Source organism: Neoarius graeffei, chromosome 24, assembly GCF_027579695.1.
Source record: "Neoarius graeffei isolate fNeoGra1 chromosome 24, fNeoGra1.pri, whole genome shotgun sequence".
Lineage (NCBI taxonomy): Eukaryota > Metazoa > Chordata > Actinopteri > Siluriformes > Ariidae > Neoarius > Neoarius graeffei.
In genome coordinates, this window is record NC_083592.1 from 60,130,415 (window position 1) to 60,155,044 (window position 24,630).

At 46.0% G+C, this 24,630-nt stretch overlaps 1 protein-coding gene across 1 annotated transcript in view; it reads left to right on the forward strand.

Moving 5' to 3' along the window:
• The window catches only part of si:dkey-215k6.1 (transmembrane protein 132C), a 327,832-nt gene that overhangs the window by 274,717 nt on the left and 28,485 nt on the right, over window positions 1-24,630 (forward strand). Inside the window, exon 5 of the mRNA XM_060907575.1 lies at window positions 10,122-10,265. Coding sequence (XP_060763558.1) covers window positions 10,122-10,265 — 144 coding nt within the window. The remainder of the gene's footprint in view (window positions 1-10,121; window positions 10,266-24,630) is intronic.

The following is a 24,630-nucleotide window of genomic DNA, read 5'->3' on the forward strand; positions in this document are numbered from 1 at the left end:
ATATATATATATATATAATGTAGAATAAAAAATTTCACTCTGACACCCAACTTTTGAACATTATTAAAAAATTATTCTCAACAAACATTTCGGCCTTCAGCCTTCTTCAGTGTCATAAAAAACTACATAGTGCTATGGGCGTGGTCTTATATATACAAAATTGTGAATTCTATACACTTCAAAATAAAAGACAAAGACAAAAATAAACTATTAATTACAAAATGTAATAATTATATATTATTAAAAAGAATGCGATTTTTAGATTTATATTCTTTTTGCTTATTTAACCCATAAGGGGCTAAAGTAAACAATTGCGACATCCAGCATGCTTCCCTATTTAGAAGCACGTTGTCTAAACTATCTTGAGCAGCGTTAACTATTGTTTCTATACAAATGAATTCTAAATAGGGAAGCGTACTGGATGTCGCAATTGTTTACTTTAGCCCCTTATAGGTTAAATAAGCAAAAAGAATATAAATCTAAAAATCGCATTCTTTTTAATAATATTTAATTATTCAATTTTGTAATTAATAGTTTATTTTTGTCTTTGTCTTTTATTTTGAAGTGTATGGAATTCACAATTTTGTATATATAAGACCATGCCCATAGCACTATGTAGTTTTTTATGACACTGAAGAAGGCCGAAGGCCGAAACGTTTGTCGAGAATAAATTTTTAATAATGTTCTGGGTGTCAGAGTGAAATTTTTCTTTTCTACATTATCTATATCTACACTGCTGGGATCCGTGTTATCCTCTGGATCCTTTTGGGCAGACTGGTTGTTGGCTGACAGAGACTTTTTACTCTGCTTTATATATATATATATATATATATATATATATATATATATATATATATATATATATATATATATATATAAATCTCCTTCTCACCCCCGGCGGGGGGGTGGTATCCATGTCATCCTCAAGCTCGGGTCCTCTACCAGAGGCCTGGGAGTTTGAGGGTTCTGCGCAGTATCTTCGATGTTCCTAGTACTGCACTCTTCTGGACTGAGGCTTCAGATGTTGTTCCTGGGATTTGCTGGAGCCACTCTCCCAGTTTGGGGGTTACTGCCCCAAGTGCCCCCACTACCACGGGGACCACGCAACCCTTGACCTTCCACATCCGTTCCAGCTGCTCTTTCAACCCTTGATACTTCTCAAGTTTCTCATGTTCCTTCTTCTTGATGTTGGCGTCAGCTGGGATCGCCACATCTATCACCACCACCCTCTTCTGCTCTTTGTCCACCACCACTATGTCCGGTTGGTTAGCCAGGATCTGTTTGTCAGTCTGGAAGCTGAAGTCCCACAGAACCTTGGCCCTGTTGTTCTCAGCCACCTTCTGTGGTATGGCCCATTGGGACTTGGGTACTTCTATTCCATACTGGTTGCAGATGTTCCTGTATACTATCCCAGCCACTTGGTTGTGCCTCTCCATGTACGCTGATCCAGCTAGCATCTTACACCCTGCTACTATGTGCTGGACTGTTTCAGGGGCTTCTTTGCACAGTCTGCATCTTGGGTCTGATCTACTCTGGTAGATCCTGGCCTCTATGGCTCTTGTGCTTATGGCCTGTTCTTGTGCTGCCATGATTAGTGCCTCTGTGCTGTCTGTCAGTCCTGCATTATCCAGCCACTGGTAGGATTTCTTGATATCAGCCACTTCCTCTATCTGACGGTGGTACATGCCATGTAGGGGTTTGTCTCTCCAGGTTGTCTGTTCCTCCTCCTCCTCTGCACTCTCATCAGGGTTCTGCTGCCTGAGACATTCACTTAGCAGTTCATCCTTTGGGGCCATCTTTTTGATGTATTCTCGGATTTTCGATGTTTCATCCTGGACCATGGTCTTGACGCTCACTAGCCCTCGGCCTCCCTCTTTCCGCTTAGTGTATAGTCTCAGGGTGCTGGACTTGGGGTGGAACCCTCCATGCATGGTGAGGAGCTTTCTAGTCTTGATATCTGTGGCTTCTATCTCCTCCTTTGGCCAGTTTATGATACCAGCGGGGTATCTGATGACTGGTAGTGCGTACATGTTGATGGCTCGGACCTTGTTCTTACCATTCAGCTGACTTTTCAGGACCTGCCTTACTCTCTGGAGGTATTTGGCTGTGGTTGACTTCCTTGTGGCTTCTTCATGGTTTCCATTAGCCTGTGGGATGCCAAGGTACTTGTAGCTGTCTTGGATATCACCTATGTTGCCCTCTGGTAGGTCAATCCCCTCAGTCCGGATCATCTTGCCTCTCTTTGAGACCATCCGGCCACACTTGTCCAATCCGAATGACATCCCTATGTCATCGCTGTAGATCCGGGTGGTGTGGATCAGCGAGTCTATTTCTCGCTCGTTCCTGGCATACAGCTTGATGTCATCCATGTAGAGCAGGTGGCTGATTGTTGCCCCACTACGGAATCGGTACCCGTAGCCGCTCTTCGTGATGATCTGACTGAGGGGGTTCAGGCCTATGCAGAATAGCAGTGGTGATAGCGCATCTCCTTGGTACATGCCGCACTTGATGTTGACTTGGGCAATGGGTTTTGAGTTGGCCTCTAGGGTTGTCTTCCACATTTCCATTGAGTTCTGGATGAAGGTCCTTAGGTTCCTGTTGATCTTATACAGTTCCAGACATTCCAGTATCCATGTGTGTGGCATTGAGTCGTAGGCTTTCTTGTAGTCAATCCAGGCAGTGCACAGGTTGGTCTGTCTCTTCTTACAGTCTCGGGCGACTGTTCTATCAACCAGTAGCTGGTGCTTGGCTCCTCTGGTGTTACTGCCAATTCCTTTCTGTGCCTCGCTCATGTATTGAGCCACATGCTTACTCATTTTTGCCGCAATGATGCCTGACAGGGCCTTCCATGTTGTGCAGAGACAGGTAATTGGCCGGTAGTTGGATGGGATGGGTCCCTTCTGGGGGTCCTTCATGATTAGGACTGTCCTGCCTTGGGTTAGCCATTCTGGGTGGGTTCCATCCCTCAGCAGCTGGTTCATCTGTGCTGCTAGGCGTTCATGGAGTGCAGTTAGCTTCTTCAGCCAGTACGTATGGATCATATCGGGGCCTGGTGCTGTCCAGCTCTTCATCTTTGACACTCTTTCTTGGACGTCTGCCATTGAGATGGTTACTGGTTCTTGTTCTGGGAGGTTGCTGTGGTCAGCTCTTAGGTCCACTAACCATTGGGCATCGGTGTTGTGTGATGCCTTTCTTTCCCATATGTCTTTCCAGTATTTTTCCACCTCAGCTCTTGGTGGGTCTGACCGGTTGTTGTTCCCCTGCCACTGAGAGTACACCTTGGCTGGTTCAGTGGAGAACAGCTTGTTTATTCTCCTGGCCTCTCCCTCCTTGGTGTATCTCTTCAACCGGGTGGCCAGAGCTGTTAGTCGCTGTTTGGCAGTTTCGAGTGCCTCTGGTATGGAGAGTGAGTTGTACTTCCTGGGTGCCCCTTTATTCACCATGTTCCCTTTCTGTAGTTCAGCTAGCTGGCTAACTTCTCTCCGTGCTGCCTTTATCTTGGCCTCTAATCGTCTCTTCCATGGTGGATACTGTTTGTTATGTCCCGAGCCCACCTTGTGTCCAAGCATCTCCATGATTACTGTTGCTGTACTGTGTATCAGCTTGTTGGTCTCAGTGATGGTTCTTGTGGAGATTGTCTTCAGAGCAGCATTCACATCTACTAGTAGATCTTCTGAAGGTACTTGGCAACTTCGTATTCAGCTTCGGTATTCAACGGGGGCTCCAGGTTTCCAGTTGGGTCACGATCTTCCTTCTCAGGTCAGCAGCTCTTGTGTTGAGGCTGTTAGTTGTTGGGGCTTGGACAACCCAGTCTCTGGTTGTGGGGATGCTGACCTGTCTTCCTGGCTCCCCCTTGCCGTAGCATCGTTGTTGTATTTCATTATATCTCTAGTTGTGATAGTAGATTTCGATTACGGATGTTGGATGTTGGCTAATAGCTGTTTCTTTGTTAGCCTTGATTGTGGGTTTCGAAGTATCCAATGGTCCCACATTCGCTGCATGTATCCCCTCTCTCTGGGATTGCTTGTATAGTAGCATTCCAGCAAATCCGTATTTTCTGTCTTGTTCCAGTAGCCCATTTCTCATCAGTTTGCCCTGGTTCCCTAGCAACTGACGCAGACCTTGTTGACCCGGGCGACGTCTGAGCCGGTATGACTCTATCAGTTATGTCTTCACTCATTCCTGAGGTAGGATGATATATCATGAGGGGTTTTTGCCTAAGAACCCTTACTGGATGATGTTTTGCCCCGACCGGGATTCGAACCCCGATCTCCTGCGTCATAGTCAGTGAGTGTTACCACTGTACTATCCAGCTGATATATATATATATATATATATATATATCCAGCTGATATCATATATATATGGTGGCACGAAGATATGAAGTTTATCTTTGAATGGTTAAAGAATATATCATGAATGAGTGAAAATATTTTGAACATGAGAAGATAAACTTCATATCTTCATGCCACCATGTAACATTCTTTATATTATATGGACACATCCACAAAAAATATACAAGTTAATCAAAAGAGTTTTAATTTTGAACCAGTTTGCTATTTTGACAACGCACATTTAGTCAGCAGGAAAACACTGGGAGTGACGTCATTGGAGTGAAATATCAGGAAATATGTCACTCAGCTCTATGATGGATTTTAAATGAAAAATGTGAGTTTTTCAACACGAGAAGATAAACTTCATATCTTCAAGCCAGCGTGTGATTTTCTTTTTATTATATCGACACATTCACAAATAAAAAGTCCCCAAATTTATCAAAACAATTCATTGATTTCCTCACGAATGACAGATAGAGATTTATGTTCTGGTTTTGGTTCTCCATGTCCCAGATGGAGCTCGGATGAAAAATATTAGTGGTGTATTTCCCAGTAAAACACTTATGTCTGTGTAATATAAATTGTATCCACACATTGTATATATTATATACTGTATATATACCATAGACACACCTGACATATGGTGAATATGATGTATTAAGTGTATACAGGATCTCACTGCTGAAAGGCATCGATCAGGAGACAGGAAAGTACCAAAGAATTTCTAAAACATTAGATGCACCATAGAACACCATGAAGTCCACCATCAACAAGTGGAAAAACAGGGCACCACAGTGACATTACTGAGAACAGTACATTCCTCCAAAATTGAGGAAAGAGCAGGAGGAAAACATCTCAGGGAGGCTGCTGAGGGACCTTCAGGAACTTCACTGACAGGATAATGAACTATTTAGCTGAAATAAAATTGTGCTGAAAAGCTGGAGCTTCTTGGATCAATTATCTGTATAATTACCTGTAACTACAACCGACTTCTGATGGTTTGGAAAGATATTCATGTTAATAGCGCCTGCCAAAGCTGAATGTGATTATGGACATGTCTCTGATTCTGACACCAAACAGCACAGCATGACATTTTAATAAACAAAATCTTGATTGCTTTAAAAATAGTGTTTGTAACCAGGAGGCATGGCTTACATCACAGCGACGTGTCTCAGTGACGTGTCTCAGTGACGTGTCCGAGTGACATGTCTCAGTAATGTGTCTGAGTGACGTGTCCGAGTAACATGTCTGAGTGACATGTCTCAGTGACGTGTCCGAGTTACGTGTCTGAGTGAAGTGTCCAAGTGACGTGTCTCAGTGATGTGTCTCAGTGACATTTCCAAGTGATGTGTCCGAGTGACGTGTCTCAGTGACGTGTCTCAGTGACGTGTCTGAGCGAGGTGTCCAAGTGACATGTCTCAGTGACGTTTCCAAGTGACGTGTCTGAGTGACCTGTCTCAGTGATATGTCTCAGTGACGTGTCTGAGTGACGTGTCCGAGTGACGTGTCTGAGTGACGTGTCCGAGTGACGTGTTTCAGTGACGTTTCCAAGTGACGTGTCTGAGTGACCTGTCTCAGTGACGTGTCTCAGTCATGTGTCCGAGTGATGTGTCTCGGTGACATATCTGACTCGGGGGTCTGTATGAGTTGTTCCAGGGGTTTCTGCAGTTGTGACCAGAAGATTGACTCATCTCAATACTACCACCTGGACCCTCTCTCTCTCTCTCTCTCTCTCTCTCTCTCTCTCTCCCTCTATCTCTGTTTCTCTCTCTCTCTCTCTCTCTCACTTCTCTATCTATCTCTGTGTCTCTCTCTCTCTCACTTCTCTCTCTCTGTTTCTCCCTATTTCTCTGTTTCTCTCTCTCTCTCTCTCTCTCTCTCTCTGTTTCTCTCTCTCTCTGTTTCTCTCTCTCTTTCTCTCACACTTCTCTCTCTCTGTTTCTCCCTATTTCTCTGTTTCTCTCTCTCTCCCTATTTCTCTGTTTCTCTCTCTCTCTCTCTCTCTCTCTCTCTCTCTCTCTCTCTCTCTGTTTCTCCCTGTTTCTCTCTCTCTCTCTCTGTTTCTCCCTGTTTCTCTGTTTTTCTCTCTCTCTGTATGTTTCTCTCTCCTTCCGTCTCCCTCCGTGTGTGTGCTGTACCCTGTCAGGCCGTGCAGTGTGGGTTGGAGCCCTGTGTTGCTCTCTGTGATGAAGCGCATTAGTAATGGAGTGGGACAGGCGTAAAACACAGGCGTCTTCGCAACACACTCAGCACGGGGTGTATGGCGGAGGATGGGTGGGGGTGGGGTGTATCGGGGGGCTGTGTCCTGTTCTTTCCCCCGCCCACGACATGAGTGTGTAATTCATTAGCAGAATGGTGCTAAAGAGATTAGCAACATGACGTCAAGGATATTAATTGGGCTTTATTCATGTCGAGCTGCAGCTGTGACACTTGACAATGAAGAGGGTGTGTGTGTGTGTGTGTGTGTGTGTGTGTGTATAAGAGCTCATTTATTCATCAGATTGCAGTGCAGGAAGTGGAAGTCAGAGTTTCGGGATTTTAAGTGTTTGGTGTTTGATTTTATCGTCACAAAAGACACTGAGTGCTTTCCTTTAAAAACTTTTTCACTTTGTACAGTGGTGCTTGAAAGTTTGTGAACCCTTTAGAATTTTCTATATTTCTGCATAAATATGACCTAAAACATCATCAGATTTTCACACAAGTCCTAAAAGTAGATAAAGAGAACCCAGTTAAACAAATGAGACAAAAATATTATACTTGATCATTTATTTATTGAGGAAAATGATCCAATATTACATATCTGTGAGTGGCAAAAGTATGTGAACCTCTAGGATTAGCAGTTAATTTGAAGGCGAAATTAGAGTCAGGTGTTTTCAATCAATGGGATGACAATCAGGTGTGAATGGGCACCCTGTTTTATTTAAAGAACAGGGATCTATCAAAGTCTGATCTTCACAACACATGTTTGTGGAAGTGCATCATGGCACGAACAAAGGAGATTTCTGAGGACCTCAGAAAAAGCGTTGTTGATGTTCATCAGGCTGGAAAAGGTTACAAAACCATCTCTAAAGAGTTTGGACTCCACCAATCCACAGTCAGACAGATTGTGTACAAATGGAGGAAATTCAAGACCATTGTTACCCTCCCCAGGAGTGGTCGACCAACAAAGATCACTCCAAGAGCAAGGCGTGTAATAGTCAGCGAGGTCACAAAGCACCCCAGAGTAGCATCTAAGCAACCGAAGGTCTCTCTCACATTGGTTAATATTAATGTTCATGAGGTCATCATCAGGAGAACACTGAACAACAATGGTGTGCAAGGCAAGTTTGGAAGTAGAAAGCCACTGCTCTCCAAAAAGAACATTGCTGCTCGTCTGCAGTTTGCTAAAGATCACTTGGACATGCCAGAAGGCTATTGGAAAAATGTTTTGTGGACGGATGAGACCAAAATAGAACTTTTGGGTTTAAATGAGAAACGTTATGTTTGGAGAAAGGAAAACACTGCATTCCAGCACAAGAACCTTATCCCATCTGTGAAACATGGTGGTGGTAGTATCATGGTTTGGGCCTGTTTTGCTGCATCTGGGCCAGGACGGCTTGCCATCATTGATGGAACAATGAATTCTGAATTATAGCAGCGAATTCTAAAGGAAAATGTCAGGACATCTGTCCATGAACTGAATCTCAAGAGAAGGTGGGTCATGCAGCAAGATAACGACCCAAAGCACACAAGTCGTTCTACCAAAGAATGGTTAAAGAAGAATAAAGTGAATGTTTTGGAATGGCCAAGTCAAAGTCCTGACCTTAATCCAATGGAAATGTTGTGGAAGAACCTGAAGCGAGCAGTTCATGTGAGGAAACCCACCAACATCCCAGAGTTGAAGCTGTTCTGTACGGAGGAACGGGCTAAAATTCCTCCAAGCCGGTGTGCAGGACTGATCAACAGTTACCACAAACATTTAGTTGCAGTTATTGCTGCACAAGGGGGTCACACCAGATACTGAAAGCAAAGGTTCACATACTTTTGCCACTCACAGATATGTAATATTGGATCATTTTCCTCAATAAATAAATGACCAAGTATAATATTTTTGTCTCATTTGTTTAACTGGGTTCTCTTTATCTACTTTTAGGACTTGTGTGAAAATCTGATGATGTTTTAGGTCATATTTATGCAGAAATATAGAAAATTCTATAGGGTTCACAAACTTTTGAGCACCACTGTAAATGCATTCATTTTAAATGCGTGTGTGTGTGTGTGTGTGTGTGTGTGTGTGTACAGACTGATACACCATTATAATAGACTCAAATAACAGGTTAAGCTTCTACGTATAGATCAAATGAATGTCAAATATAATTTACATGATACACCATGATCACACACACACACACACACACACACACACACACACACACACACACACACACACACACACACACAGAGAAAGAAACAGAAACAGTGAAAAGCTTAAAGAAAGAAAAAAAAACAAGCGGGTAGAAATGAATGTGTAGTTCCACTGGGTGAGTTGAAGCAAAGCTGCTGATTGGTCAGCTGCTGTAACACCCATTATGACATCATCAACTGTCATTCTGAAGTTCCTTCTAGTTTCACATTTTAATCATGGGTGGAGTTAATGGAGGAACTGGCACTAATAGCCAATGTAGGTAAAATAAATAACAGACAAGGGATGTTTCCTGTACAGAATGTTTAACACGTTACTGCACATGTAAACGTGTCTTTCAGCTGTAAAGTAAATGATGTGACTGGAGTGTGATGAAACACATCAGTGCTGGTGTTAATGTGGACACAATTATGATAAAAATGGACATTTTATAGATTGAGAACGGCTCAAAACGCCATCTACTGGTTAAAACCACCATGAACCTTGTAAAGACGTTGCTGATACAGAGTCAGCTGTTTGATATTTCTCTTTGTCCTGAAATTTTTATTCAAAAAAAAAAGTTAATGCTGGGCAGCACGGTGGTGTAGTGGTTATCGCTGCCGCCTCACAGCAAGAAGGTCCGGGTTCGAGCCCCGTGGCCGGCGAGGGCCTTTCTGTGTGGAGTTTGCATGTTCTCCCCGTGTCCGCGTGGGTTTCCTCCGGGTGCTCCGGTTTCCCCCACAGTCCAAAGACATGCAGGTTAGGTTAACTGGTGACTCTAAATTGAGCGTAGGTGTGAATGTGAGTGTGAATGGTTGTCTGTGTCTATGTGTCAGCCCTGTGATGACCTGGCGACTTGTCCAGGGTGAACCCCGCCTTTCACCCGTAGTCAGCTGGGATAGGATCCAGCCTGCCCGTGACCCTGTAGAACAGGATAAAGCGGCTACAGATAATGGATGGATAGATGGATGTTAATGCCCTCTAATCAGAAGTGGGCAGTCCTCTTCCCCCAGCCCTGCCCTTGAGTGAGAATATGTGAAACCCTGCTCGTTTTCAAATACATGCTGATCGAAACTCATCATTCACAGGAGTTGACTATTTTTTTAATCCATGCCCCTCCTCAGCCCCACCCCCTACCTCAGCCTCTTGGCCACTTTTTAGTATTGTTCAGATTTAAGTAGTGGGTGGAGTTATGCTCAGAGCTTAGGGGACTAAGTTCCATTGTAACGCCGCAGGTACGGTAAATATGTTAATAAACAATAACAAGGGGGTTGATGTGACTGGATTTGGGATCTGACTCCACTGTCTTGCTGTGTCTCCTCTGCATGCTCACGTTTCCAGTTTTCAGGACATTTTTCAAAAAGTTGGTTACATATCTCTCTCTCTCTGTCTCTCTCTCTCTCTAGGACACAGAGATCCTGAACACAGCGATTCTCACCGGTCAGCGTGTGTCACTTCCTGTGAAGGTGGTCACTGTGGATCAGGACGGGACCGTGCGAGAGGTTGATGACCCAGTCACCTGCAGGTCCACTGATGAGGATGTCCTGATGGTGAGACAGGTTTCAGTTTGTTCCTCAGCCAGAGCGACAAGTCTGACCACATTGTTTTTCATATTCACCCTTATCCGGTGGTCTTTCTTTTCTAAAATGGATGTGTTCCATCACAAAATAAGGGTTCTAGGAAGAATGCTCTTCTCACATGGGTGAGCTTCTGGGTTTATCTCTCAGTGACATGATGCCTATGAAGGCACCCTACTCCCACATGAAGTCATGATGGTAAAATTAACACATCAGTTCATTAAAGGGTCATGCTAAGGGTGGAGTTCTATTAAAATTAAAATGAGAGGAGATATTGGTGAGAGGCGGGGTTATGGTGGTGGAGAAGGTTATTATGATGGGTGGAGTGGGGTTAGTGGTGGTCTGAGGGTGAGAGGTGGGGTTATATTGGTGGGCAAGTTTCTTATGATGGGGGTGGGGTTGGGGTGGTCTGAGAGTGAGAGGTGGAGTTATATATTGGTGGACAAGGTTATTATGATGGGTGGGGTGGGGTTAGTGGTGGTCTGAGGGTGAGAGGTGGGGTTATATTGGTGGACAAGGTTATTATGATGGGTGGAGTGGGGTTGGGGTGGTCTGAGGGTGAGAGGTGGGGTTATATTAGTGAACAAGGTTATTATGATGGGTGGGGTGGGGTTGGGGTGGTCTGAGAGTGAGAGGTGGGGTTATATTGGTGGACAAGGTTATTATGATGGGTGGGGTGGGGTTAGCATTAGTCTGAGGGTGAGAGGTGGGGTTCTGATGAGAGGTCAGATTATAATGAAGGAAGAAGCTGTGGTGGAAGGAGGGGTTATGGAGGGGATGGAATAATGGTGAATTGGTGTGGTTATGATGAGGGGTGTGGTTATGGTGGTGGGTGGGGTTATGATGAGGGGTGTGGTTTTGTTAATGAGTAATGTCAATGACAGAAGGAATAGTTGCTGTTCTATTTGTTACATTTCACACACACACACACACACACACACACACACACACACACACACAGGAAATGACTCTACAACTCAACCATGCTCTATCTTCCTCAAGTGCTCACATCCACTCTGTGTTTGTGTTGATGCTGATTGATTCAGCCAAGAAGTGGTTTGCTTTTTAGAAAGAAAATGTCTATCAGCCCAAAGCATGATGCATGGGCACACACACACACCAAGCTGAACAATTCCCACTTACATACTCTGAGTTGTAGTTAGAACACAATCAGTGTGAAGCAGCATTAACACACATACCGCTAGTGACATGCTCAGAATGCTCGCCTGTCTGCCGCAGAACGGTAGGGGCCCTCGCGGTAAGCTGCGGTAAGGGTGCAGTTACAACTTGCAGCCATGGGGGCAGCATAACACTGAAGTAGGCTTTGTCAGTGGCCTCCAAAACATGTGCGCCCGCCATCTCTCCCTCTCCTTTCGTTGATAATCGGCGATTTGGTGATAGCAAATTACCTCTATTGCTAACTAATAACAGAGACAATTGAACGCATACGAGTTGATAATTGCACGCCACAAACTTGAGCAGATGCGCCAATTTCTCCTCTCACCTCCTTTCCTCCATGCAGCTGTTAAAAAAAAAATTGCAATTGCACAGTTTGTTTGGCATGCCCCGTCACTTAATTTTTTGTACAGACACTGCTGTTGTTTTGTAGGTGAAGACAGTTCGTCTGGTTATGTTAGTTATTAATAAATATCCCAACTTAATTTATAACATTAATATTCTAGCGCATGCCGATTCAGCTGATAACGAGATCATTAAACTGCACAGTATTCTCTAGCACACTTCCAGGATTTAAGTTAGAGAGGTGAAGTGGCTGTGCGTGATTTCGGTATTTAAAATAAATGTTGTTTGTATAAACGTAGTTCGGGAGGAAGCCTGCGGAGTGATTGACAGCTGTCATTACCTGCTCCCGCCTTCCCGGAGATTTAATCCCTCCTGCTCCTTTCACCTGTCATGCGCGAAGGCTTCTCGAATTGTCCTACCACCTCCCCCTTCTCCTCCATTTCACTAGAGCACCCAGCTGCAATTCCTCTATAGGGTGTGTGTGAAGCGGATCTCATCCCATATGATCTCCGCTGAAAGCATCCAGGTACCGAGGCCAGCTGACATGCCAAACATGCTTACTGTACACCAAGCACTCAAGGGCGAACTAGTGAAACTTGGTTTATAGTTTACGCTATTTTACGCATCTAATGACAAAAGTTAAGATAGGCTACTAAACTGTTGGGACGAAGGCTGAGCATTTTTGCACAAGTGGAATTTAAACACATAGCCTAGTTATCATGCAGTGACGTTTCATTTAATTTCTCAGCATTCCAGCTTAATGCGCGGCAGAAATGACACTGCATGAAAAGTGGGATTTACGGGAGCAAACGGGACTGTAGATTTCTGTGGAATTTCAGGTTTATGACAACTTACAGCAATTTGCAGGCAACACTGAAAACTGCCGTGAATTGTCGGAAATGGACGTGTAACTTGCTTTGGCAGTTGTCCCCCATGACCCCCCTTCCCCTAAGCCTTGGGAAGGCTATACAAATGCAAATCAGGATAGCAGGGGGAGTTCCCAGGTAACATTTTACTAAAAGGTATTAACTTAATTGTAAGAATTGTAGAATTGTAAGCTTTTTAAAACTGAGTTGCTGCACACAAGTCAAGTCAAGAAGGTTTATTGTCATTTAAGCCATACATAGTACACAGTGAGATGAAAAACTTTTACTAGTACTAAAAATAACAAAGACATGAATGCAACAATAATGTGTTTCAACAGTGTACTGTGAAAGTAGCAGCCAAGGGTATATGTCTATCAATAATAGCAACAGTACAAAACCTGTATATTGCTGGAATATTGCTGGAAAAGGCAGTGAGGGAATTAACACAGAGAACATTTCCAAGTATCCACACAAACTGTTTGATGCACAGAAGAAGCGATGTGATGGCGTTATCAGAAATCTTGAAGGCTGATTGCCATGACAAAAGTATCATGGCCAGAAATTTCATCAAGTCTTCTGGTTTTTCACTTCTGGACTGATCACTTCCATGCCCCTCTCCATCTTGTATGTCTGGACAGGCTTCACTCTGCTCCTCAGCAAGGCTTTCCCCCTCTTCAGTCACATACTCATCCTATGCAAATGTAAAACACACATTTAAATTCATATCCATGCAATAAATTACAATGCATGCAAATGCCCACATTCGACACCTCAAACGACCATACTCAGTGCATGAATATGTCCATGTCAGAGTGAATAGGCCATCATTAGCATGGCCATTTTAGTATGGGACCAGTCAAATGACCACAGTCAGTGCATGAATATGTCCATGGCAGAGTGAATAGGCACCGTTCGAACTACGGGGGTACTCGGGGGATCCGAGATCCCCTGAAACAGACATGAGATCCCTTGAAAACATGATTTGGGAAATGTTGGGGGGGGGGGGGGGGGGGTCTCTAAAATATTGGCAAAATGATGTTTATTGACATAGCAATCGTGTGTAACGGGAAGCATTTGCACATCCGAAGTGTTGTGTTCACATCAAAGATAAAATAAACCGATATGACAACGACTGCTGCTGCCAGGTTGGGGACACAAACTAGTAGAAAGGAAGTGTGCCAACAGTGCCAACAGACTTCCTTTCTACTAGTTTGTGTCCCCAGAATTTTCCCATTGTTACCATTGGTAATGTTCCCATTGATATCATTGTTGATGCGAGGTTGTTTTTTGAACATGCCAATGCGGACATGATTTCCCCTGATGAGTTATGACTTCAGACGCGATGCGTGTGTGGAGGTGTGGAGTCTGCGTGATATGTGCGTAAGATAGGCTTCTCATGTGTTTGGAGATCCGCACTCTGAGACAAGCGCAAGCACAAGCACCCCCCCCAAGGGAAAAAAAGGGACCCCCCGAAAATATCGGCATAGTTTGAACACTGTGAATAGGCCATCGTTAACATGACCATTTGAGTATGAAAAGATTGTGAAACTATAGTTTTAAAAAATCATATGCATCTCAAACTGCTGTTAAAAGAAGCCTAATCTGTGGCCTCTGTGTTTATTTCAGGGGAATCTTGAAATTACTTATAATTGAATTGTTTAATTCAGTCAGTAAGCAGGAACTTCATACTTCTATATTCAAAAATATCCAAAATGGTTTATATCACAAACATGCGAGCATGTACCGTATAACAATAACCTCGCATGTGATTGGACCAGGACCAGGCGGTCATGGGCGTGGCTCATACAGTATAAACAGGTGTACCGTAGCTTACCAGGTACCATAGTTTTCATGTGCTCCGGAACTTTCTCTTGGTTTCTGGGATTTTTGCTGCTTGGTGATCTTCAATGGCTGGGCGGCGCCTCGCGTTCTACTCTCCGTCGACTCCTGTGTCTGGACGCGATGGACCTGTGTCGGGAAGTCCGCAGACCGATGAGAGAAAACTGCTGTCTGCTCTCAGTGGGTTGTCTCGTCAGATTGCAGAGCTGACTACGTTCGTAACTGACAGATTCAACTCTATGGACGACAGATTCAACACCGTGGAAGACAGATTGACTGCTTTGGAGGGACGTAACTTTGGGGAAAACGCAAACTCCAGGAAGAAAAGACGGGTGCAGAGTCCCATGATTGCGGTAAGAATTTGTCCGGTGTCTGCTAGCTAAGCTAAATAGCCTACCGGTAAAAGTAAGCATAGCAGCTAGCCCAAGCTAAAAGTAGCCAGTAGCTAGCTATGAGGGACAAGTGACTTAAAAACGTTGTTTTGTTCTTTTCACAGGAAACAGTACGCCGTCTTCACAACTCGGAGACAAACACTAGGCGATACGAGCCGGCGCAAGGGTAAGATTTAAAGAATATGCTTTCATTCTGTATGAGATACGTTAATAGATGCAGATCCTTGCCTGATCCTAACTGTAGCCATCTTGTTTTCACAGACTAACTTTGCCTCATAACGAAGCCGTGACAAGCTATTTAGTGCGGGCTTTGTCGACAAATCCAAATCTTCATGATGCTGACAAAGACAACATTGTGTGTAAGTAACAACTATTTCACTAAATATTATGGTAGCCTATACTGTCCTTTCTCTGCTGTCTACACTTCCCTTCTTCCTTTCCCTTATTAAGCTTAGCCTACTGCTACGTTGTTAATCGTACTCTCATTTGTTTTTCTAGCTGTCTGCAAGACGTATTACGAAACCTTACGCAGGAGCTACAGGTACCAGCAGCCTGATCTTTCGTTGCAGGCGGAAGCAATGAAGTAGCCAGCTCGTAGTCGCTCCAGAAGAAAGAGGGTAAGATTTTTCAGTTTTGGTCAATGTGACTTTTTTTTTCAGTGTTTTTCATGTGTTGTGTCCATACGCAGTGCATTGCTCAGTACTTATTCTCTTTATCGATCGTTTTTACAGCTGTTTGACGTGAGACGAGGTGTCCTTGCTATGGACGAGATGGATGTATGGCAGTGTGCTACCGTAGACCTGATGTCGGATGAGGAAAATGGGGTGGTGGATGGGGTGTCTGGGTGGATTGTTAAGCCTCCGCCGTCCCGTAACCCGGAGCGAACTATTGCCGCTTTTCCACTACAAACGCGGCTGAGCCGTGCCGTGCTGAGTTGGGCTGAGCCATGCTGTGCTGAGTTGGGCTGAGTCGAGCTGAGTGGGGCTGTTGGAGTTGCATTTCGACTACAACCGCGCTGAACCGTGCTGGCTGGAAGTGGGTGAACACATTGGGTGGAGTTAGCGAAAGTGGGTGGACATCACGTGATGTCGTTAAGCGGCGCAAACAGTGACATCAGTGATCTTTTAAGCGGTAGTCTCACAGCCCGGATAGTAAACGATAAACATGGAGGACATGGTGTCGTTAGTGTTGCTGGTCTTGGTGCTGTGGCTTGTTGTCACCGACAACGCCAACAGATACTGGCAAGAGCGTATAGATGAGACGAGGCGCATAAGGCTTCAGAAATTCTCGTAATTCGTAATTCTCCTTCTTCCGGGTTTACAGATCTCAGCGTGCTCGCGGGGCGTGTGAGGACACTCCTCCTCACCAATCAGTGCACAGGGGAGTGTCTGCTCACGCCCCCAGCCTCACTCAGCTCGGTTTGGCTCGCTTCAGCCCCACTCCAAAACCGTGCGAGTTTTGGGGGCTAAGCAGGGCTGAAGCGAGCTGAGTCGTGCTGTTTTAAGGTAGTCGAAACGTGAGCCGTGTCGGGCTGAAGTGAGCTGAAGCGAGCTGAAGTGAGCTGAAAAAGGGTAGTGGAAAAGGGCCATATGTGCTACGCTGCAATCAAGGCTTGAGGCAGATACAAAGTACAGGGCAACCCACCACAGACGACTGCATGTCGGTCCGATGCCGCCTGCTCCCCACAGCTCAGAGACCGCAAGCATGCACTTCATGGAGCTGTAGGACTAAAATACGGTGCTTATTTCCTTTTGTTTAGTTTTGTATCCTGCACATCTCTCTTGCACTAGAGAATGTATAGGCAACTACTGTTTGTCTTTGACTGAATGCTGCCATTTTGTTTATTTTTTAACGTCTTGTACTTACTCTGATTTTGAAAATAAAGCTCTTGTTTGATACAACGTTCCTTGCAAATTTTCCTTCCTCAATAAATGTGTGTCACTGATAGGATAACAATGACATGAATATACAGCATCATAGCTAATCATAACCACAACAGATATATATATTGTATATATATATATATATATATATATATATATATATATATATATATATAGGTTGTGGTTATGATGACCCAGGGTAACCAATAGCCTAGGCCTAGTGGCATCTGCCAACTAATCACGAGTGATTTCTTTGGTTTAAAAGTAGTGTTTTCATCCAATACTGAGTGAGGAAATTCGAGGCAAGCCAGGCAATTCTCGGACCACGCGCGGTTTCGCTGCTATTCATATGCAAATAGGCTGCCCATTGATGCAGCAGTTTTGCTGCTATTCATATGCAGATAGGCTACCCCGTGAGTAGAGGGGGGCCGGAGGATTTTGCTATCTGTGGTGAGTGCTCCCAAGTGCTACCTGGTGGTCGTTTGGGTACATTGCAGCTCAGTTCAAAACAGATGCGGTACGTACCGCGTCTATACCGCATGCTTGCCGCGTCAATGCGGGCACATTGGCCTGCCCCCGACGGTAGCTGCAACACGATGGAGGACGAGGCAGAGGGACCAGACCCCATCTCCTCTGGTGTTAAAGCTTCACACTCCAAAGAGACTGCGCTTGTGGTCATTACTGAGAAGCTTCACACTCTTGTTTCAGCCAAACTTTCAACAGTCCTCAACGTTCTTGACCTTTCAGCAGCCTTCAACACAGTCACAAGGCTCTCCAGTACATCCCCGTGAGCACGGGTCAGATGGAGGAGACTCACATCTGCATCACACTGACTCTCTACTGGTGTCCCACAACGCACCATGTCGAGTCCTCTTCTGTTCTCTCTCTGTACCCTCTCTCTCAGTGAGGTCAGATACCCTATACCCTCTCTCTCAGTGAGATCAGATCCCCATACCCTCTATCTCAATGAGGTCGCATCCCCTATATCCTCTCTCTCAATGAGGTCAGATCCCCTGTACCCTCTCTCTCAGTGAGGTCAGATCCCCTATACCCTCTCTCTCAGTGAGGTCTCCACCACCCCAGTCTGCCAATCGAGAGGCACTGTCCCTGACTTCCACACAATGTTGAAGAGGTGTGTCAGCCAAGACAGCCCAACAACATCCAGTGCCTTCAGGAACTCAGGACGAATCTCATCCACCCCCAGAGCCCGGTCACCGAGGAGCTTTTTAACCACCTCGGCAACCTCAGCCCCTGTGATGGGTGAGTCCTCCCACGCATCCTCAGATTCTGCGTCTTCCTCGGACAACATGAAGGCGGGATTGAGGAGATCCTCAAAGTATTCCTTCCGCCATCGGACGATGTCCCCAGTTGAGGTCAACAGCACTCCATCCTCACTGTAAACAGTAGGGACAGAGCACTGTTTTCCCTTCCTGAGCCGCCAGACGGTTTGCCAGAATCTCTTAGAGGCCGACCGAAAGTCACTTTCCATGGCCTCACCGAACCCCTCCCACACCCGAATTTTTGCTTCAGTGACTGCCAGAGCCACATTCCGCTTGGCCTGTTGGTATCTGTCAGCTGCCTCTGGAGACCCACAGGCTAACCAAGCCCGATAGGACTCCTTCTTCATCTTGATGGCTCTCCTCACCACAGGTGTCCACCAGCGGGTTCAGGGATTACTGCCACGACAGGTACCAACAACCTTGCAGCCACAGCTCTGCATGGCCACCTCAGCAATGGAGGTGCGGAAAATGGTCCACTCGGACTCAATGCATCCTCCCCCAGTATGCAGTTGAAGCTCTGCCAGATGTGATAGTTGAAGATCCGACAGACAGGAGCCTCCGTCAGACATTCCCAGCATACCCTCACTACTCGTTTGGGCCTGCCCGGTCTGTCCAGCCTCCTCCCCTGCCATCTGATCCAGCTCGCCACCAGGTAGTGATCAGTTGACAGCTCTGCTCCTCTATTCACCCAAGTGTCCAAGACATACGGTCATAGATCAGATGAAACGGCTACAAAGTCAATCATCGATCTACGGCCTAGGGTGTCCTCATGCCATATGCACTTATGGGCACAGAAGTCCAACAACTGAACACCAATCGGGTTCAGATCGGGCAGGTCGTTCCTCCCAATCACACGCCTCCAGGTCTCACTGGCATTGCCCACATGAGCATTGATGTCCCCCAGTAAAACAATGGAGGCCCCTCATGGTGCACTGTCTAGCATCCCACTCAAAGACTCCAAGAAGGCCGGGTACTCTGAACTACCATTTGGCACATAAGCACAAATGACAGTCAGAGACTGTTCCCCGACCTGAAGGCACAGGGAAACAACCCTCTCATTCGCTGGGGAGAACTCCAATGTTAGCGTGCCGAACTGAGGGGCTACCAATAGCCCCATCCCTGCCCAGTGTGGCTCACCCTTGGCAACTCCAGCATAGAAGAGAGTCCAACCCCTCTCCAGGAAATTGGTTCCAGAGCCCAAGCAATGCATTGAGGTGAGCCGCTGCCTTTGGCTGCCACCCGATCTACAGTGCACCGGACGCTTACGGCACCTCCTGTGGGTGGTGGGTCCACAGGAGAGTGGTTTCGTGTTGCTCATTTGGGCTGGGCCTGGCCGGGCCCCACGGATATAGGCCTGGCCACCAGGCATTCACCGACGAGCCCCTCCCCCAGGCCTAGCTCCATGGTGGGGCCCTGGGATCCCTGGTCTGGGTGAGGGTACTCGGATACCTGTTTTTCCTTTCATAAGGGTTCTTTTGAACTGCTCTTTGTCTGACCTCTCATCCGGGACCTGTTTGCCTTGAGAGACCCTACCGGGGCAGTTGCCCCAACAACATAGCTCCACAAATCTCTGAGGCACTCAAACCCCTCCACCACGTTAAGGTGCCGATTCAAGGAGGAGCTCAGTGAGGTCATATCCCCGAAACCCTATCTCTGAGTGAGGTCAGATCCCCTGTATCCTCTCTCTCAGAGAGGTCGTATCCCCTGTATCTTCTCTCTAAGAAAGGTTGTATCCCCTATATCCTCTCTCTCAGTGAGGTTGCATCCCCTATACCCTCTCTCTCAGTGAGGTCACATCCCCTGTACCCTCTCTCTCAGTGAGGTCAGATCCCCTATACCCTCTCTCTCAGTGAGGTCACATCCCCTGTACCCTCTCTCTCAGTGAGGTCAGATCCCCTATACCCTCTCTCTCAGTGAGGTCAGATCCCCTATATCCTCTCTCTCAGTGAGGTCAGATCCCCTGTACCCTCTCTCTCAGTGAGGTCAGATCCCTTATGCCCTCTCTCTCAGTGAGGTCAGATCCCCTGTACCCTCTCTCTCAGTGAGGTCAGAGCCCCTGTACCCTCTCTCTCAGTGAGGTCAGATCCCTTATGCCCTCTCTCTCAGTGAGGTCAGATCCCCTGTACCCTCTCTCTCAGTGAGGTCAGATCCCCTATATCCTCTCTCTCAGTGAGGTCAGATCCCCTGTATCCTCTCTTTCAGAGAGGTCAGCTCCCCTATATCCTCTCTCTCAGTGAGGTCAGATCCCCTGTACCCTCTCTCTCAGTGAGGTCGCATCCCCTATACCCTCTCTCTCAGTGAGGTCAGATCCCCTGTACCCTCTCTCTCAGTGAGGTCAGATCCCCTATACCCTCTCTCTCAGTGAGGTCAGGTCCCCTGTATCCTCTCTTTCAGAGAGGTCAGCTCCCCTATATCCTCTCTCTCAGTGAGGTCAGATCCCCTGTACCCTCTCTCTCAGTGAGGTCAGATCCCTTATGCCCTCTCTCTCAGTGAGGTCAGCTCCCCTATATCCTCTCTCTCAGTGAGGTCATATCCACTATATCCTCGCTCTCAGAAAGGTCATATCCCCTATACCCTCTCTCTCAGTGAGGTCAGATCCCCTATAGTCAAGTAAAGTCAAGTTTATTTGTGTAGCACTTTTAACAATAAACATTGTCGCAAAGCAGCTTTACAGAATTTGAACGACTTAAAACATTAGCTAATTTTATCCCTAATCTATACCCTCTCTCTCAGTGAGTTCAGATCCCCTGTACCCTCTCTCTCAGTGAGTTCAGATCCCCTGTACCCTCTCTCTCAGTGAGGTCAGATTCGCTATACCCTCTCTCTCAGTGAGGTCGTATCCCCTGTATCCTCTCTCTCAGAAAGGTCATATCCCCTGTACCCTCTCTCTGAGTAAGGTCAGATCTCCTGTACCCATCTCTCTCAGTGAGGTCAGATGCCCTATACCCTCTCAGTGAGGCCAGATTCCCTATATCCTCTCTCTCAGTGAGGTCAGATCCCCGTGCCCTCTCTCTCAGTGAGGTCAGATCCACTGTCCCCGCTCTCTCAGTGTCTTTGTATCCCTTGTATCCTCTGTTTCAGTGAGGTCAGATCCCTTGTACCCTATCTCTAAGTGAGGTCAGATCCCCTGTACTCTCTCTCAATGAGGTCAGATTCCCTATACCCTCTCTCTCAGTGTCTTTGTATCCCTTGTATCCTCTGTTTCAGTGAGGTCAGATCCCTTGTACCCTATCTCTAAGTGAGGTCAGATTCCCTATACCCTCTCTCTCAGTGTCTTTGTATCCCTTGTATCCTCTGTTTCAGTGAGGTCAGATCCCTTGTACCCTATCTCTAAGTGAGGTCAGATCCCCTGTACTCTCTCTCAGTGAGGTCATATCACCTATATCCTCTCTCTCAGTGAGGTCAGATCCCCTGTACTCTCTCTCAGTGAGGTCATATCCCCTATACCATCTTTCTCACTGAGGTCAGATCCCCCATACCCTCTCTCTCGGAGAGGTTGTATCCCCTGTACCCCCTCTCTCAGTGAGGTCAGATCCCCTATACCCTCTCTCTCAGTGAGGTCATATCTCTTTGACCCCCTCTCAATGAGGTTGTATCCACTATACCCTCTGTCTGAGTGAGCTCGTATCCCCTATATTCTCTCTCAGTGAGATTTTGTCCCCTATACCCTCTCTCTGAGTATGGTCAGTTCCCCTTTATGCTCTCTCTGAGTACGGTCAATTCCCCTTTACCCTCTCTCTCAGTGAGGTCAGATCCCCTGTACCCTGTCTCTCATTGAGGTCAGATTCCCTATACCCTCTCTCTCAGTGAGGTCAGATCCCCTATACCCTCTCTCTGAGTAAGGTCAGATCCCCTGTATCCTCTCTCTCAGAGAGGTCATATCCCCTGTATCTTCTCTCTCAGTGAGGTCATATCCCCTGTACTTTCTCTCAGTGAGGTTGTATCCACTATACCCTCTGTCTGAATGAGGTCGTATCCCCTATACTCTCTCTCACTGAGTTTGTATCCACTATACCCTCTCTCTCAGTGAGGTCTTATCCCCTATACTCTCTCTCAGTGTGGTTGTATCCCCTGTACCCTCTCTGTCAGTGAGGTTGTATCCCCTATACCCTGTATCTCAATGAGATTTTGTCCCCTATACCCTCTCTCTGAGTACGGACAGTTCCCCTGTACCCTCTCTCTCAGTGACCTCAGATCCCCTATACCCTCTCTCTCAGTGAGGTCAAATCCCCTGTAACCTCTGTCTCAGTGAGATCAGATCCCCTATTCCCTCTCTCTGAGTAAGGTCAGATCCCATCATGGGCGATTGCTCTAAGATAACAAGGGAGGCTCAGCCTCCTCTAAAAATGACAAACATCGAATCATAGAAATATATGTGCTCAACCCAACTACAGTGCGAAATCATTCCGTTATAACTTTCCCCAGTTCGCCTAATGTGTGCGTGAGTTTTTCCCCCTCATGACAGCGCGATGCAGCCCAGATTAAGTGCACTTCAATGGCATTGGGAGCTCTGCACTTTCAATCTCAAAAGGCAAGACGGTTATTGGACAAATACTGCGAAAATGCCTGCCCACGGAGTCTCACGGACTCCCAGCCTCAGTGGACTTCAATGGCATTTGGGAGCTCTGCACTTTTCAATCTCAAAATTCAAGACGGTTATTGGACAAATACTGCGAAAATGCCCGCCTACGGACTCCGAGCCTCAGATGGGAGGGACATGGCAGTTTCCGCGAGGAGACTGGTGATTGGTGAAAGTGGCCGGATATTTTCTTTGATTGGCAGCTCGTTTCAACTATAGACAGGCAGTGGTGAATTTCAGTTCAGTCCCATGCGGATTCGCAAGTGCTGTGGTGTATTGTAAGAGATCAGCTTACATTTCGATTTCATTCATTACATACGGTTTCTACCAGCTTTTTTAGTTTGTATATATTTTCATTGTAAATAAAGTGTAAATAGGCAGCACGGTGGTGTAGTGGTTAGCGCTGTCGCCTCACAGCAAGAAGGTCCGGGTTCGAGCCCCGTGGCCGGCGAGGGCCTTTCTGTGTGGAGTTTGCATGTTCTCCCCGTGTCCGCGTGGGTTTCCTCTGGGTGCTCCGGTTTCCCCCACAGTCCAAAAACATGCAGGTTAGGTTAACTGGTGACTCTAAATTGACCGTAAGTGTGAATGTGAGTGTGAATGGTTGTCTGTGTCTATGTGTCAGCCCTGTGATGACCTGGCGACTTGTCCAGGGTGTACTCTGCCTTTCACCCATAGTCAGCTGGGATAGGATCCAGCTTGCCTGCGACCCTGTAGAAGGATAAAGCGGCTAGAGAAAATGAGATGAGATGAGATAAAGTGTAAATATAGTGTTGTCAAGTTTGCTTTCTTAGTTCCAGAAATTTCGTTTACTGAACTTGAACTTGAGGGGGCTAGTCAGCTAGCAAGAAAGCTGCGCACGGATGCCAAGCATTGCTGATTTAATTTTGGCGAAGCCATTTGCCAGTCTTCCTTTCGAGGAAAAAATTAAAATTAAAGAGCAGGGTAGACCAACGCCTCAAATTGACTTGGTGAAAAAGGTAGGGAATAATACTCGTTCCTTTCAGCTCTCTTGGTACGAGAAAGTGAATTGGCTAACAGCAAGTGACCCACATCAACAACAGTAAATAGGCTACTTTAGTAATATGTCATGGATGGACCAAAAATATAGAATCTATTTAAAATGTTTATGCTGAGTATATTATATTGAAATATATATTTTTCTGGATATGAATTAAACACAGCTACAATTTGGAAAAGATTTTTAAACAAAAACACAGCCGAGAACATTTCACACTACAGACCTGGATTAAAAGTGAAGGGTTATCAAAATTGTCAATAAAACACTTCTCAGTCAAAATAAGTAAAATATAAGGAAAGTGTCATTGAATGAAATGTGTGGCCCCCAGCTCTACTGCTGAGGTTCCTGACAAAGAGCTGCTTTCAATAATGATCAATTTTTAAACAACATGCCACAATTTTAAAATATAAAATGTTAAAATATACCCCTCCCCCCCCAACACCACCATCATGTATATTGGACAGTAGGCTAATGGGCCAAAAGAACCTGTTATTTCACAGTTTGTGACGCTGCCAACAATCAGCCATATCAGAGGCAAGAGTATGGGCAAAATTGATGTGTTTTTTCTTTTAAAATCTGGAAATATCGTAACCGACCAGCCTCCCCTGTTTGAAAGACTACCAGCCGCCACTGGATCCCATGTACTGTCTCTCTCAGAGAGGTCATATCCCCTGTACCCTCTCTTTCAGAAAGGTCGTATCCCCTGTACCCTTTCTCTCAGTGAGGTCGTATCCCCTATACCCTCTCTCTCAGTGAGGTCAGATCCCCTATACCCTCTCTCTCAGTGAGGTCAGCTCCCTATACCCTCTCTCTCAGTGAGGTCAGCTCCCTATACCCTCTCTCTCAGTGAGGTCAGCTTCCTATACCCTCTCTCTCAGTGAGGCCAGATCCCCTCTACACTCTGTCTCAGTGTGGTTGTATCCCCTATACCCTCTCTCTCCATGAGGTCATATCCCTTGT